The 14,694-nt window shown below is 45.7% G+C and overlaps 1 protein-coding gene across 1 annotated transcript in view; it reads right to left on the bottom strand.

The window, feature by feature from the left end:
* GRIP2 (glutamate receptor interacting protein 2) overlaps positions 1 to 14,694 on the bottom strand; it is a 291,701-nt gene that overhangs the window by 20,443 nt on the left and 256,564 nt on the right. The window contains exons 13-17 of the mRNA XM_075053453.1: positions 14,182 to 14,327; positions 13,086 to 13,166; positions 4,647 to 4,713; positions 3,699 to 3,844; positions 3,264 to 3,408 (exon numbers count right to left, since the gene is read on the bottom strand). Of these exons, the coding sequence (XP_074909554.1) occupies positions 3,264 to 3,408; positions 3,699 to 3,844; positions 4,647 to 4,713; positions 13,086 to 13,166; positions 14,182 to 14,327 (585 nt within the window). The remainder of the gene's footprint in view (positions 1 to 3,263; positions 3,409 to 3,698; positions 3,845 to 4,646; positions 4,714 to 13,085; positions 13,167 to 14,181; positions 14,328 to 14,694) is intronic.

The raw sequence follows: 14,694 nt of genomic DNA, 5'->3' as shown, positions 1-14,694 counted from the left end.
AAACTTCTGTAGACACACTGCTGTGAAACATCTACTATAAGTACATCAAATTGGGAAATGTAGCCAAACAGCAGGCAGGACTGTTTGGTCTGCTGCTTCTGCTAAGATACTTGGACAGTGCCACGATGGTCCCAGGCAGCCACTAGATGTCCGTCTTGTCCCATCCAAATCAGCCTGAAAAAGCCCTCAAGGAAAATCTGTGCATTCAAATAAATAACAGATCAAACCGGAACCCCAGTATTTGTCTTAAAAGTTTCATCTACGTAGTCAAAAAAAATCAAGCTTTACGGCTGGCAGTTTAAAGGCGATCCCTCGCTCGCTGCAGTGGTTCAGCATTTGAGGGCCTCCTGCTTTAGCCCTGAACCCAGCACGAGGATGCATCTCCTATCCAAGACACTCGCCAAACCTCTGAACAGCATGACTGCTCTGCAGAAACTGTGAAAGTCCCTCAGCAGGGAAAAATACAGAAACCATTAAAGAGAAAGGTCACATTCAGCCAGGTGTTTTTCTTCAAGGGGGGGAAAGCAAATCAAAGTCCAGTCCTCCCATCTGTCCATCTCCAGGCACCCCTGTGAGGACAAGCAGACAGAAGCCAAGCGGGAGCGACAGAGAAAGCTGTTTCTAGCTAATGACCCTTGTGCCTCTCCATTATCACCAATAGTACTTAATTCAACTCAAACACAAACCAGCCCAAGGAGCTGCATCCTCCATGTCCCTTCTTGCCCACAGGACACATGCAAGAGCAGAATTGAGCAACAGGTAGGTTGCAAGGTGTAAAAGGGGCTGCAGGCACTATCCAGCAAGCACTGGAGAAGAGGTGCCTGCATGCACGTGGTAGAGATTTACTTGGCACATGGGCAGGGCCGCCATCCCTTCTGCCCCCTGCCAACATGGGTTGGTGCTGAGCACTCCTGGACAAAACCCTCCTGCAGCCACCCCCATCTACTTGACCAGGTGGCACTAGAGGAGGCTGGTCAGGGACTGTAAAATGCCGGCGCTAGCCCAAAATTGCTTTTGGAGAACCATTACACCTCAACCAGAATTGAACAGAAGAAGGAAAACAAGTCCCATGACCCAGGCTAAAGCCACCTGCAGGCACTGAAGGAGGGGAAACAGAGACTAACATGGGAGAGAGCCACCACTCGACACCAACCCAACAGCCTGAGCTGCCTCTGTAGGTTCTATAAGATCAGACACATACAAGGAGAAAAATGTTCAAGGTCAAGATAAAACCCAAGTCATCTGAATCTGGAGCCTTTTCAGCTTAGACAGCCTGTCATCTGCTGTGGCAGACGTGTGACAGATCCTAGAGGACACCCTGCCTTCTCCATCACCGAGCGAGCAGCCCGAGCCGCAGCACAGACCTTCACTCGTGCCTCTGCAAGAGAGGCCGGCGCATTCCCATTATCAGATGCTGGGATCTGGTCCACCCAGTGCCAGCGCTGCTGAAACATGTCCTATGCCCCAGCAAAAGCCAGGCACAGATTTGGGTTTAAATCCCCGTCCTTCAGAAACCCGTCCCACCCTGAAGAGCCTGGCTAAGGGCGCCTGTGGCACAGGGAAGGGTAGTGACAGCAGGAAAAGGACAATTTAGGATAACACTAGGACCACCCTCTTCCCTTGACAAGGTCAAGCCACTCCCTTCTGTTACTCCCAGGAGAAAAAAAATGCACCTTTCCTGCAGGCAGCCTTCATCTCAGCATCCCTCGCCCTTCCCACAGGGAGCCAAGGTTACCCAGAGAAATCCCCGTGCTGCTCTGTCCCCATGCCGCTCCTCTGCACAGGCACCGTTATTTGTTAGTCAGCTACAGTGAACATGCTGAACAGCTCCATCACTCTTCTCAAAAGACTTTTCATTCCTTACTGCCTGCCAGCTCCTGATCAAAATTCAATAGTACCGCAGCACTTGCCTGCACTACGTTTCTCTGTGGAGCAGTCACTGATGTGTATCCGAGTTTGAAGGAGGAACAGCCATGGCATTGCAAAGGGAACTGAGAGCAACAAGGGTACGAGATTGTCTTCTAACACCTGACAGCATTTGGGCTTTTTGTCCTTAACCTCTCTCATGCTGGGCTGCAGGTACAGTGCAGAACTGCTATGCAGAAAAGCCTTGGATACTCTGTGGCTATTATTTTCTAGGGAAAAAGACTGAATCCTACAGTGGCAGGCCGTGATATAAATTCCCCGAACAGAAAAAAACACTAATGACTAAGTCTATCCGTCTTCCTTATTTCTTGGGAGACACTGATGTTCTGCTTTCGGTACCAGAGGGAAGCAACGGCAATGTGCAGCAGCATGCATGCTAAGAGCTCAAGGATCCCAATGCAGAAAGAGGCACTGAGCTGTTTTACAGTTCAGCTAAGAGGGAACGTGGCCTTGAAACAGAAAGAACCAAAAGGCCAGATCTGCAGTCAAACCTCCCCAAGGTCTAGCACTTTACCCCTATTTGTTCAGGGTTTTTTTGCTGCTGTTCTGCCCATCAGGCAGCACAGGGTAAAACAACCCTATGAGAAGCGTGAGTCAGGGCTGCTGAAATGATCTATTTACAAGTCACAGCTACCGTACAGACAGATTAATTAAGATACAGTGTATGACTCAGTTCCACCTTATATTCTAAGCAATGTCCTGATCCCTTAAATCCTACGCATGCACATATATTCAGACACAGGCACACACACAGTCAACCTCCCTAGTTGCCAAAGGTAAATCTGTGCCTACGTTTATGCAGTATAAATGTCTGCTGCTTGCAGCATGCCAGTCTTGCACTGAGATACCTCCACATGTAACAGACTAAGCAACCAGCAAGGATGGGTCAGAAGACCCCCTGGGATCTGTGGTTTCAGCAGGACACACCACTGTCATGGCCGTAAGCTGTAGTTTAGCAATAGGTGAGTCCTGGACAGGAGTTTACAGTGGTTTTGTGGGCAGGCTGGGCACTCTCCCCATGCAAGATGTGCATGGGAAATCACAGACAAGGAAGCACCTCTGTGGAAGAGGGGCAGATAAACACACGTTCCTGGCTGCTGCATTCAACTGACTCACTGGACCTGACTTTTCCAGAAGTGCCCTGCTCTGAGCCTCTCTCATTGCCCTAACAGCACAATCCCAACCACCCTGCTTCATAGCGCTTGGTACCTTCATAGCACCTTTCCTTTTTTAGCAGACTAAAACACCTAAGAAGAGTTTATGACAGCAGAGGAAACTTGGCAAAGTTCAAGAACTCTTCCCACATCAATTCAATACCTCTGCCCCCAAAACCTCACCTTTCTGCCAGCCCTCGTTTAGTCAAGCCTGAAATGACGATAGGATCGAAAGGTTCCTCCGTCCCGGAGATGGTTATTCCCAAGGGACCGCCATATCGCTTCAGTTCCACTGTGTAGATAATAGCACCGGTTGTCTCCTGCTCATCTGAAAGAGAAAACAGGAATGCTGAAATTTTTAATTAGCCATATGAAAGAGGTCATAGAAAAGACTTGCAGCATTTAGAAGCAAAAGCCTGAGGTCTTCAGCCACGCTCATACCAAATAGGATTTTAACCTTCCACACTCCATTTAAGGGCAGAATAACAAAAATAGACTATAATCAATTGGAAAGTGGTGACCGGACAGGCAGCAGCCCTTATCTTTGTTAGTTTGCACTACCTATTGGGAAATGTCATTACAGTGGACAGGCACCAGTTTGCATCAGGATTTCTGTACCAGAGTTATCTTCATCCTTCCTAATCTTCAATTTGACCAGGTCTTCACACTGCCTTAAAATCTGCACAGCATCCTCCATTGAGCAATTGTCGAGTCGGATGTTATCAATGGCTAACAGCTTGTCTCCCGGCTCCAAGGTGCCAGTTCTATGTGGAAAGGAAAAGAAAACTTACTTAAAGTACATTTGTATTTGCCTTTCAGATCCCACCACTCATTCAGTCCTGTGGTGGCAATGACAATATTAACTTCTTGCTGTCCTTGATCTTTTCTGGTAAACAACCATGTACGGAGTCTGGGGCAATTGTAACTTAAAAAGAGGAAGTTTGTGTAGAGTGTGCATCAAGACAGAACAAGGCAGGAAGATTAGATATACAGCCTGGGTAACCTACAGCACTGAAAAATGCCTCATGTTTAACTGACAGATATTCTACCTTTTATGGAAACTCCTGTATAAGCACTCTAGAAACAAGCCCTCCGGCAGCACTAAATTCCTCTGAAAGCCTTGCTGTAAGGTACTGGGATCGGAGGTGAAGTCAATAAATGCTGAGTTATTTGCACAGTTCTCCACCAGTGCCCACAATTCACTCACTCTGTTCACCTGAGCAGGAACTGAGACATGGCAAACTACCTGATGAGACATAGCACCTTATGGGATATATGAAGCCCTTTACCACATGCTCTTAAATGCTAAACATCTATTTCCTATAGGGTCAGCAGACATCTGAATTGGTGCCCTGGCCACCTTCTCCACTAGCTCAACTCTACTTCAATACAGACAGTTTTTATTGCAAACCCTACTGTGGTCTCAGACAAACCTCTAGGTTTGAGATCTCCTCGGACGCTTGCAAAATCCAGACCCAAGTACTACTGCTTGGGCTTCATTCTACCTCTCATTACTGGCTCTGATATTTTGCAATGGGTTTTGCAGATGGGAAATTCTGCACTCACCTATGTGCTACACTCCCTTTCTTGATGTCAGAGATGATCAAAGGTTCCCCAGGCTTTCTGCTTGCAGCTGCAAAAGAGACACATGGGTACAAAGCTTGGTATTGAGTCTGCTTTCTAGGATGGGGATGGTTAATGGGGAGAATGAGTCGTAAAGAAAGGGAATTTATATTCCTTTGACAAAATGATGCTTCACACTTGAACTCTGGAAGCCACACCAGGAAAAAAAAAGAAGTAAATCCCTGCAAAAGTTTGTTGGTTGCCCTTTGCCCAAGTTAGCTAGCTTCTACCTTCGGACTTCTCCTGAAGGGGAGGAGATGTGGTGTCCAGCAGCAAGAGGTGGCATTGCCCGATCCCAGCACTGTTAAACACCCGCTCACCCACATCACTGACACAAGACAGCGAGTCAATGGCTGTGGCAGTAATCAGACATTACAGCACTGCTGCCCAGGGAGTACCTAGCTCAGTGCTGTGCTTAATACAAGCATTTCTGTGTTCTTGAAGGAAAGTGGGCTGGGAAACTTTCCAGGTGGAAAATAACCCAGGAAAAATTACATAAAGCACTGTTTTCCAGCTGGTTCAGCTCCCCAGGCCACTTCATCATACAACCAGATAAATCAGGGCTGGTCTCAGTGCTGGAGCTGGAAGGGGCGGTTTCCAACTCCTCTCCTGCCCAACCCTGATGACTTTTTCATCCCACAAGAGATGCGAGTACGCATCTCTGGGAGCATTTGCATCTTCAGATTTGACTGCAAGACCTGCTGCTCTCTTGAGAAATCCAAGAGAGATTTATGACTGGAACCCCTCCTGACCTCTCTGCCATGCACACACCAAACACATGCCAAGAGCATCCTTTTCACCCCGCATCGCACTCTCCTGCCTTGCTATGGGAATTGCATCGTCTCATTTAAAGCTGACAGAGCTTCTCAGCAAAAACTGCGTGGGAAGGAAGAAACTCGCAGCATCTGAACATATGAGGTGCAGGTCAGAGATTAAAATATCTGTGAGGCACGTGGCATCAAACACACAGAGATCCACCTGCCTGAACAGCAGTTAGAGAGCACCCCAGAAAGTCAGACATAAAGGAGTAAATGCTTCCTCTTACCAACCTCTCTGCTCTAGATACTTCTGTTGTTTACATTCATTTATGAGATTTAAAAACATATGTGCTAACCCGTCACATTTAAGGATACCCTCTCCCAATTATAACTAAACCTTCTGTACTCAACAGAGCAAAAAGACAACCAAACTCAGTCATAGCAGGGCTGAGTATAAAAGTTAGGTCAGACAGGAAAGAGCAGACCCTGACTGATTTTACAATAGTCACGGCAATACAACTGCTGAATGATTCAGAGCCGGGAAGAATTATTTTCCCCATGTCTTACTGGAGTGTGGTGCCAGGCAAGTTTGGTCTGGACACTCATGCTCAGCTTGTGGCTGTGGGTTGAACAGAAGCAGATGGGTTGTGGAGATTCACCGAGGGCTCGTGCCTATATCCAACCTGTCCACGGCACAGACCAGCCAGCAGATACAACACACACCAGGCAGAGCTGAGTGGTGGGAGGGAAGAATGGGGTGCAGCAGCTAAAATCAACACAGAAATCCCCCCTCTGATCGAGAAGCCCACACGGCGTGGACTAACAGCACAGGGGACAGAGATTTATCACCCTGTTATTACTATTGCTGTTCTCTTTTTCAATATAGAAGATTTATTTGCTGCTGAGAGGGGTGTACAATGTGGTGGTCCAAGCGGTGGAGATGGGAGACCTTGTTAGCACACTCTGAGCCCTGGGTCGGGCTGGCATCGCTGCATGTTTAATCACTCCCTAGCCTGGTTCTGTCAAAACGATCCAGGTTAGCAAAAATACTTTTCACTGCAAGGTTTGTTTACTAGTTTCAAAGCAGAGGCAGTGTGACAGAAAGGGGTTAGGGAGGATCTCCACAGCCCTGGTGGTGGGTTGGGATGGCCGTCTCTAAACCTGACCCAGCCACAACTGGAACAACGTGTTCAGAGACCGTTAACACTCGAAAGAGCAAAGAAGGGGCAAAGAAAAACAATAAAGAAGCAAGTATAGACAAGAACATGCCTCAAGCTCTGCAGAAATGGTGTTTATCTCAGTGTCTGCCTTACAAGCCCTGCGACACATGGAGGGATCCTGCCCACGGTCAGTCTTTGAGCAGAGAGCGAGACCCCGTCCTTCTGCAGTTCCACAACTGGTGTCAGCGCTGAACGCAGCACAAGCTTCCCGTACCAGAAGCAAGGGTGACAAACCAAGTGCTTTGTCCATTAGGAAACAAAGCAAGTTTTAAGGAAAAATCATTCTAGATTTTGTTTGTGTTATTTTTGGAAGTTGTGCTTTCCAAACAGATTTTCTTGAGACTTCAGTTAATGGAAGAGCCATGTACAACTGCATACAGCTGTCCCTACCATCAGAGTACCCAAACTTTAATAAATGGCAGCCCTCTGTTTTAAATAATCACTTAGTATAAAATCAAAAGGCTTTATAAAACAATCATTATTAGTCAGCACCTACAAATCTGAAGGGTAAGTTAGAGAGACTTAATGAATAATAATTCTCTCTCTAGAGGCGTAAGATACAAAGTTAAGATCATGACATCTCAAAGCACAGAATGTTCATTTGCTGATCATTTTAAAAACCAGTAGTTACTAGCTCCATTAATTCACCTTTGGCATCCCAAAGCCCTTCCCAGCGCCCCAGCAGAGCACCCAGCTGGGCTTTCTGCCCGTCAGCTGGGACCAGGCTGTCACTGACCACCCCAGCCACCCTGGGACCCACGTTTTTAACAGTCCTGTGCTGTTCTTGCAGGGTGACAATGTACCCCTGTGTAACGTCTGCCTGTCTACAGGTGAGAGACTTGTAGTTTCACTGAAGTGGTGGCTCAGTCTAGGTCAGAGGCACTAGATATTTAGATCCCTGGTGAGATTTTGGATAAACCATTTCCAATTTGCCTGCAATTAAAACCAAAACTTAAGCTACATCATTATTTTATTAGGGCCATGGTCTTTGGCGTTAAGACACTTGCACAGATGAGTAAAGCCCCTTTATCCATTTGTTTCTGCTGTTGATGTGGTTATTCCTCTTCAAATGACATTGCCTTGGTAATTCTGTTTTCTGCAGGAAGACACGGTTCGGACACCCAGCTTTGCCTCTGGGTCTTTCTTTCCCGGCTGTAAAATGGAGATGGCAGCAAAGGGAGTCAAGGGAAGAGATGAATCGAGGCACAGAGGCAGAAGCTGCTGTGCAGAAACCCACGCTCTCGGCAGGTGCTCTCATTGTGGCCTCCATCTGCCAGGCAAACCACTTCAGGTGTAAGTAGGCTCTTTTTCAGATACATTTGTATTTTTGGCGGGTTTACCAGTACAAAAGATAGTTTAAATCTGCTCCAGTGGCCCAGAGAAAGCTCCATAAATCAACAGCTGGTGAAGGTAGAAGCACGGGGTGGGGGAGAAACTCAAAATGAAAACACTGCTTAGCGGTGGTGACAGGGCAGTGATAAAAAGGTGACTTGATCAATACTGTTATTTACTTTTTATAAATTGCTTTCAGTCTCTCGCCACCTCTGCTGGGATTCTGGCTCGCTCGGCGTTTACTCTGTGATGGATGATGAGGCCAGAAACACATGTCCAGTTTGTGTTTTTAATAGAATGCATAATGACTCATATTGGTAAATTATTCCCCTCCAAGGAGCACGAGCACATATCTCACCAACATCAACCCATTATAAATGCCCTTCGTTATTGACCAAGCCAAAGCAGCACTCTGCCAAGATGTAATTAAAGAAATTGAAATAATGCTGTAAAAATACATTTAAGAAAGCAAGCATTTATAAATGGGAGAAAACAAGCAAAATCAGAAACCCAGTAATCTCAGGATAGCTAAGGAATGAGAAGAGGGATAAAAGCAAATCAGAATCAATTACAAAAAGCAGCAGCGAAAATCAAATTGCCAGTACCCAACTTTTTTTTCTATCATTCATTAGTTTTAGCAGCAGGTGCATAAATTATCAGTGCCTCCAGCAGGATATTTGCCCCACCGCAGATCTATTTCCTTTCAAAATCTCTAGGCAGCAAAACCAGGACAGAATACCCCACTTCGGTAAAAGCACCAGAGTGAAGCAGCTGCAAATCTCAGTTGAAGCTGCAGCGTTAGCGAGGGGGTAGGAGAGGAGGCTGCTGGGCACACCGCCGCTGGCAGACACACTCTGCCGGGCTGGTGGCAGGTCCCAGGTTAATCCAGCACCAGCAAAGCTGAATGTATGTTGCTCGGCTCACAGATCCATCTTCTTGCTAGGACAGTGATTACACTGCTTAAGCGACTTAATCGAAGTTATCTATCTACCCAAATTCCAGTTTTATCGCCCGCAAGCAGATATACTACCTACTCCTTATCTGCAGTACTTCACGCCAAGGGCACAGGAATTGATTTGTTAAGATATATAAAGGTAATTTGATAAACATGCTATATAAAGCATTAATGCATATTTAAAATGAAAGGTAATTTCAATATCTGTTTAAACAGCAACAACAACACACCTGTACCCTGCAGTGAATTTCACAACTAGCCCTTGGAGAGGATGTTTGAGACAGACAAAAAAAAAAGAAACCCACAAATCAAAAAAAGCAATCTTTTATGTAATCAACTATCATTTTCCAGAGGCTAATAACAAATCCATATCTTATTTTAAGAGGTCAGGTATTGAACATGCAAGAATACACGACTATCAGCTTCTCGCTCATGGAGATTTTAATTTGTAAGAGATTTACAGAAGATCTACAAAGGCATAACTGTATCATTAGAACTGAATGCAGCCAGCAAGATCAGAGCACTTGAGGCATGTTTTGCTAATGGAGATGAGTAGCTCAGACTAACAAGAGCCAAATCTTCACATCCCTGTGTCAAAAATCTCAGCTTGCACATCTTTGCATCCTCACCATTCAGAGCACCTCAGAGGTCCCTGTAAACAAGTGAGCTTCACAGCCCACACAGCTCTTTGAACCAGGCAGAGCAGAAAGGAGCGCACACTTTGCTCTTCAACCAGAGCAGCTGTTTTACAAACAAATGCAGCCATCTCCCTGGGACAGAAACCAAGACACCGGAGTAGGGAGAAAATGAGAGAGCCATTTTGCTGGCTTCTTGTCCCTTCACCCCTGGATGAAGCGCATGCAAGCAGTGCACACAAGGAAGCTTCGGTGTTCTGCTTTGCTAATTTTCATTTAGCGAACACAGGAGACTGAAATGAGGCTTGAGGGCACCAAGGTGCCACAGAAATACAAAGCACAGTCAGTGAGAGACTCACCCCTTTGATTTCCTATTCATCCTTTGGGGAATGGAAGGGAAAGTGATGCTATATGCATACACTTGCATCATGTGTCTTGATTTGCTACATCCCTTTGCCACGCTGTGTTTGAGCAGGGGGAAGAAACCCGTCTGTGTGCACAGACCACAACCGGGGGGCTCACCCAGCCCAAGGCTTCTCTTTCTGGAAAACCTTGAGACCTTGGAGGAGATGAAATGCCCTCAGAAAACACCTGGCCCTCACCGGGAGCAAGCACAGACCCTCTCTGTACGTTCATCCCAGAACCAGCAGCGCCTGCCCTCCTCACACAAAAACCTCCTGGGTTTTCAACCCTTTTATGAGGCTTTCCAGCAGATTTATGGTTCCTCCTGCAGCCAGCTCCATTACACGAATTCTTCCAACACATCCATCAAGAATTCTGCTCTCCCTCCCTTTACTTAGCCCATCTCCCAATTAGCTCTGAGAGCCACAGCACAGCAAGAACTTGATCGGTTTTATTTCTGTAGTGCTCCTCTGATGGGGTCATAACACTTTCTGCCCGTGTAAGAAGGCAGCGGCAAACCTTCCTGGACAGAGGAATTAACTACTGATGAGCCTGCTGAAGCCGAGAGGTAAAACTCAAGGAAAGCAACTCATCTTTCATCTACAGCGTAGCTGGACCACAAAGGTTATGAACAAACCCAATTCTGTGGCCACAACAGTGCAGGGCGTCTTCTACTGACTCCTCCAGCTTGTCATCTATTTAACCTGCCCCAGTTTTACAGAGTAGGAAACAGGAATCCAACGTGGGATGCTGGTAAACCAAGTCCCCTACTTTAAACACTTTTCTTTGTCAGAAAGAGAGCTGTAAAAGCTGTTTCTAGATCTACACAAGCATTCAAATCAGCAGAACTGGCAAGAACTGAGCAAAATAGAGACGAGTTATTTTTACCTCTTTTCTCTTGCTGCTTGCATCACACTCCTGCATGCACATCATGTCTCTGCAGGAGGTACTTACCATAAGGCTGCTCGCTTTGGTTTTAATGTTGGAAACTGGTATGTTTATCTGCTCGGTCAAAGGCAGAGTGACAAAATGATGATCTAATTTGCTAAGGGTCATGTGGACATAGGCTTCTATAGACTAATATATGAAAACAGAATTAGGATTCAACCAGCATTTCATCCTTGCCACCGCATTTTCTGGATGGCTGTCTTTTGCTACATTTGTAAATATAATTTGGCTTTGACTCAGCAAAGGACTGAAACACATCTTAAGTTTATGCATATGCATTACTTAAACAATGTCCTGCAAACATGTTCAACAATCAAAAAGATGAAATCTATTATATTGTTAAAAAACTGCTTTGTAGTTGGGATAATGGGTATCTAACTATTTAAAACCCAGGGGTCAGTTTCTTTTTATTTAGCGGTGATTTCAAAAAAGTGTGTGAAATCGATTTTTTAAACAAATTTCAAATGAAAATATTTTCAACATAAAAATACTTTTGAAGTGTAAATGGACATCTGAAGCAGTCCCATTAAGTGAGACTCCACAAATAAAACCTAATATTCTTTCCGGCAACTCCCAGGTTCATTTTGCTCTGCAGGCCCAGATACAAACTGAGCTTTGAAGCTTAAATGGGGTAAAACCCTGGCCATGCTCAAGCCAGAAGTTTTTTGCTACCAGATCCATCGTCCTAGGTTGCTACCTGAGATTGCAACGCCAATGCAGTGGCAGGGCAGCAGGTTAGGAACCCAGCGCAGGCTGGGCTGCTGCACCGTGCTAGTGAAATGTCATTACAGGTACCCCGCTGCTTTCGGAAAGCACTTTGATGTCTTCAGACAGTAATTGCTGCCAAGCCAAATGTTAAATACTGGGCTCTTACTTCTCAGGATTATCCTTGTGGCACACATAGGGGAAGCTGGGAAGAGGGAGAAGAAATAACACAGGGTGCAAATCCATCATCCTGTCAATGTTCAAGTCACTCCTGAGAATCTCCCCACTTAGAACAGAACACCTCCAATTAACTCACTAACTAATGCTATAAATGCCAAGAGGTAATTGCAAATAGCTTATCTATTTTAAAGAAACCTCATTGTAAATTGTCCCTAGTGACTCCATTCCCCAGACACAGCTGGGTCCATGCTCCTGAAGGCTTAGATGCAAGATCCCATTACTGCAGTTTCACAAGCTGCTTTGTTTCAGCCGAGAGGTGGTGGCAGCCTCTGGGCATGGCAAAATCTGAGATGATTCAACTCAGTTTACCCGGCAGTGAAAGAGGGATGAGTGACATGAGACCTGTTCACATTTGCCATATAGGAAAAATTCACTGATGCAAGGCTTAACAAGACCCCAGGTTAGCCAGAAATTTGGGATGGATCTGCCTATGTTATCTCCTTACAACATCCTCTCCAAAGAGCCCAAAAGGTCTTTAAATGAAAAATATGCTTCAGAAGAGAAACAAAAATAATTAATCAAGAGTGAGCAGAGAAAAGAGAAAAAAAAGAAAAAGGTTTATGTCTCATTTTCTCAGTGCCCACCAAGTCCTGGCACATGGATCTCCTCCTCCATGGCTGAGGACTCCTCCTCCATGGCTGAGGTCAGTCAATGTAACGACTCCCAGCAAACCCTCCCCAGCACCCTCCTGTCCCTAAAGTGCCTTCCCCCCACCTCTAAGGCCTGCCACCCTCTTCATCCTCCTCTTCCTCTTGGCAGTTTCCCCTCTCTATTCTTCAAGCTGTGGGTTCACCTCACACTTGCTCTCTTCCCTCTACCTCTCCCTGCAAGCATCCCACCAGACCCAGGCAATTCTTTTTTAAAAGGAACATAATACAACTGTGAGCAAGGAAATAAAAATAATATTACTAATAATATACTATAATATTAGTCTGAAGCACAGACCAACTGATCAGTTGAGATGCATCCTTTGCCCCAACCCTTCATGCAGCTGCTTTCCTCTGCGGCCGCCAGCTCGTGGGGTCAGGAAACACACATCTAATTCAGTTTGGGATAAATCACAAGCACTGCAAGCACTACCAGGAAACCCTACATAAACTTATCTCTCTCCATTGGGCCCCTCTGGTGTGCCAGGGTGGAAAGCAGAGGCTCTTGCAACTGCTAGCACAAGTCTGAGCAATACTTACAGCTGATTGTAATTCCAAGCTCTACACCTCTTTTCTTGGGCAATTTAACGTGGAAAGTACCGCTGCTGGGTATGACAGACTCTGTAAAACCAAAAACAGACAAAAAAGAAAATAGGAGAAAAAAGAGAGTTTTCAGTCGCGTGGATGGTTTCTTTGGAACCAAGAAAAACAAGCCCATAAAACTCAGCTTTATTGGTTCAAATAAGGTTGTTATCTGAGGCCCTGTGGACTTTAGGTTAAAATTTGGATTCTCATTAAAAATACATGCTCTGAACGTCAAGCGAAGTGCTCACATCACACTGTATTTCAAGATTGAGGCAGCTCTTTTAATGCAAAAGGAAAAAATCATAGACTTGTAGAATGGTTTGGGTTGGAGGGGATCTTAAAGATAATCTAGATCCAACCCCCCTGCCATGGGCAGGGACACAGGCTGCCCAAAGCCCCATCCAACCTGGCCTTGAACAATTCCAGGGATGGGGCATCCACAACCTCTCTGGGCAACCTGTTCCAGTGCCTCACCACCCTCACAGTATAGAATTTCTTCCTCATGTCTAATCTAAATCTACCCTCTTTCAGTTTAAAGCCATTACCCCTCATCCTATCACTACACTCCCTGTTAAAGAGTCCCTCCCCATCCTTCCTGTAGGCCCCCTTTTAAGTATTGGAAGGCCACTATAAGCCTTCTCTTCCAAAAAAAAATTTTTTTTTAATACAAAGCTGCACTTTAGCCCCAGCCAGTAGCTTTGGCTCCCCCCTTGTTTCAAGGCCATAAATTAATATAAATATTATTCATATTAATGGGCAAATATTTAAAGTGCAGGTGGCCTCTTCAACTACTCCTTAGGCTTATCTCAGCCAAGGGGTGAAGTGGTGAGCACAAGGCATTTATGAAAGGATCAGAAGGACCCTCCATCTCAGTGCACATTACAGAACAACGAGAAATGGAAAAGGTCCTCAGAGGGTCCTCTCGCTCTTCCCTCTGAGCTCTAGCAAAAACCTCATGTATTCGTGTAAGTACACTCACTCCTACGGGTTAGCAAAGGCACCGTCAGAGTCCTGTTGGTAGTGAGGAGCAGCAATTCCTTTGGCAACGTACCTGCAACATCAAATTCAATCTCGAGCACCACTTTGTTCGTGAGTGCAGCATCACGCAAAAGCTGATTAGCTTCCTCCATAGTCCCGTCCTCAGTTGCAATGCCGTTGATAGAAAGGACTCTGTCTCCTACTTGCAGCAGCCCACACCTGCAGCCCACATTGGGAAAAGAGGGAAAGGGAACAAGGAGGCAGGGAAAAAGAGGAAAGGAGAAAAAAAACAACCCCACAACCAGCCATGAGTTACTTTTGCCAGGCAAATCCTTTACAAGACACACAAAGTAGTGACAAATCCTGCAGAAGTAGCCCCAAAGACAAGATAACTCATTCTGCAATACCCATCCCAGTGCTGAGAGCCCCTGGACGGTCACGAGGCAGCAAACCCTTGTGGTTTGCTTAAGTTCAGTCATACTTTGCTCCTAAATAACCATTTTTGGTTACGTGTCCTGCAACTTCCAGGAAAAGAAAAAGTAACCCTCACTTTCTTAAAAGTCAACACCATGGCCAAGAGATGGGA

Source organism: Buteo buteo, chromosome 21, assembly GCF_964188355.1.
Source record: "Buteo buteo chromosome 21, bButBut1.hap1.1, whole genome shotgun sequence".
Lineage (NCBI taxonomy): Eukaryota > Metazoa > Chordata > Aves > Accipitriformes > Accipitridae > Buteo > Buteo buteo.
This window is presented reverse-complemented; position numbering and strand designations above follow the sequence as displayed.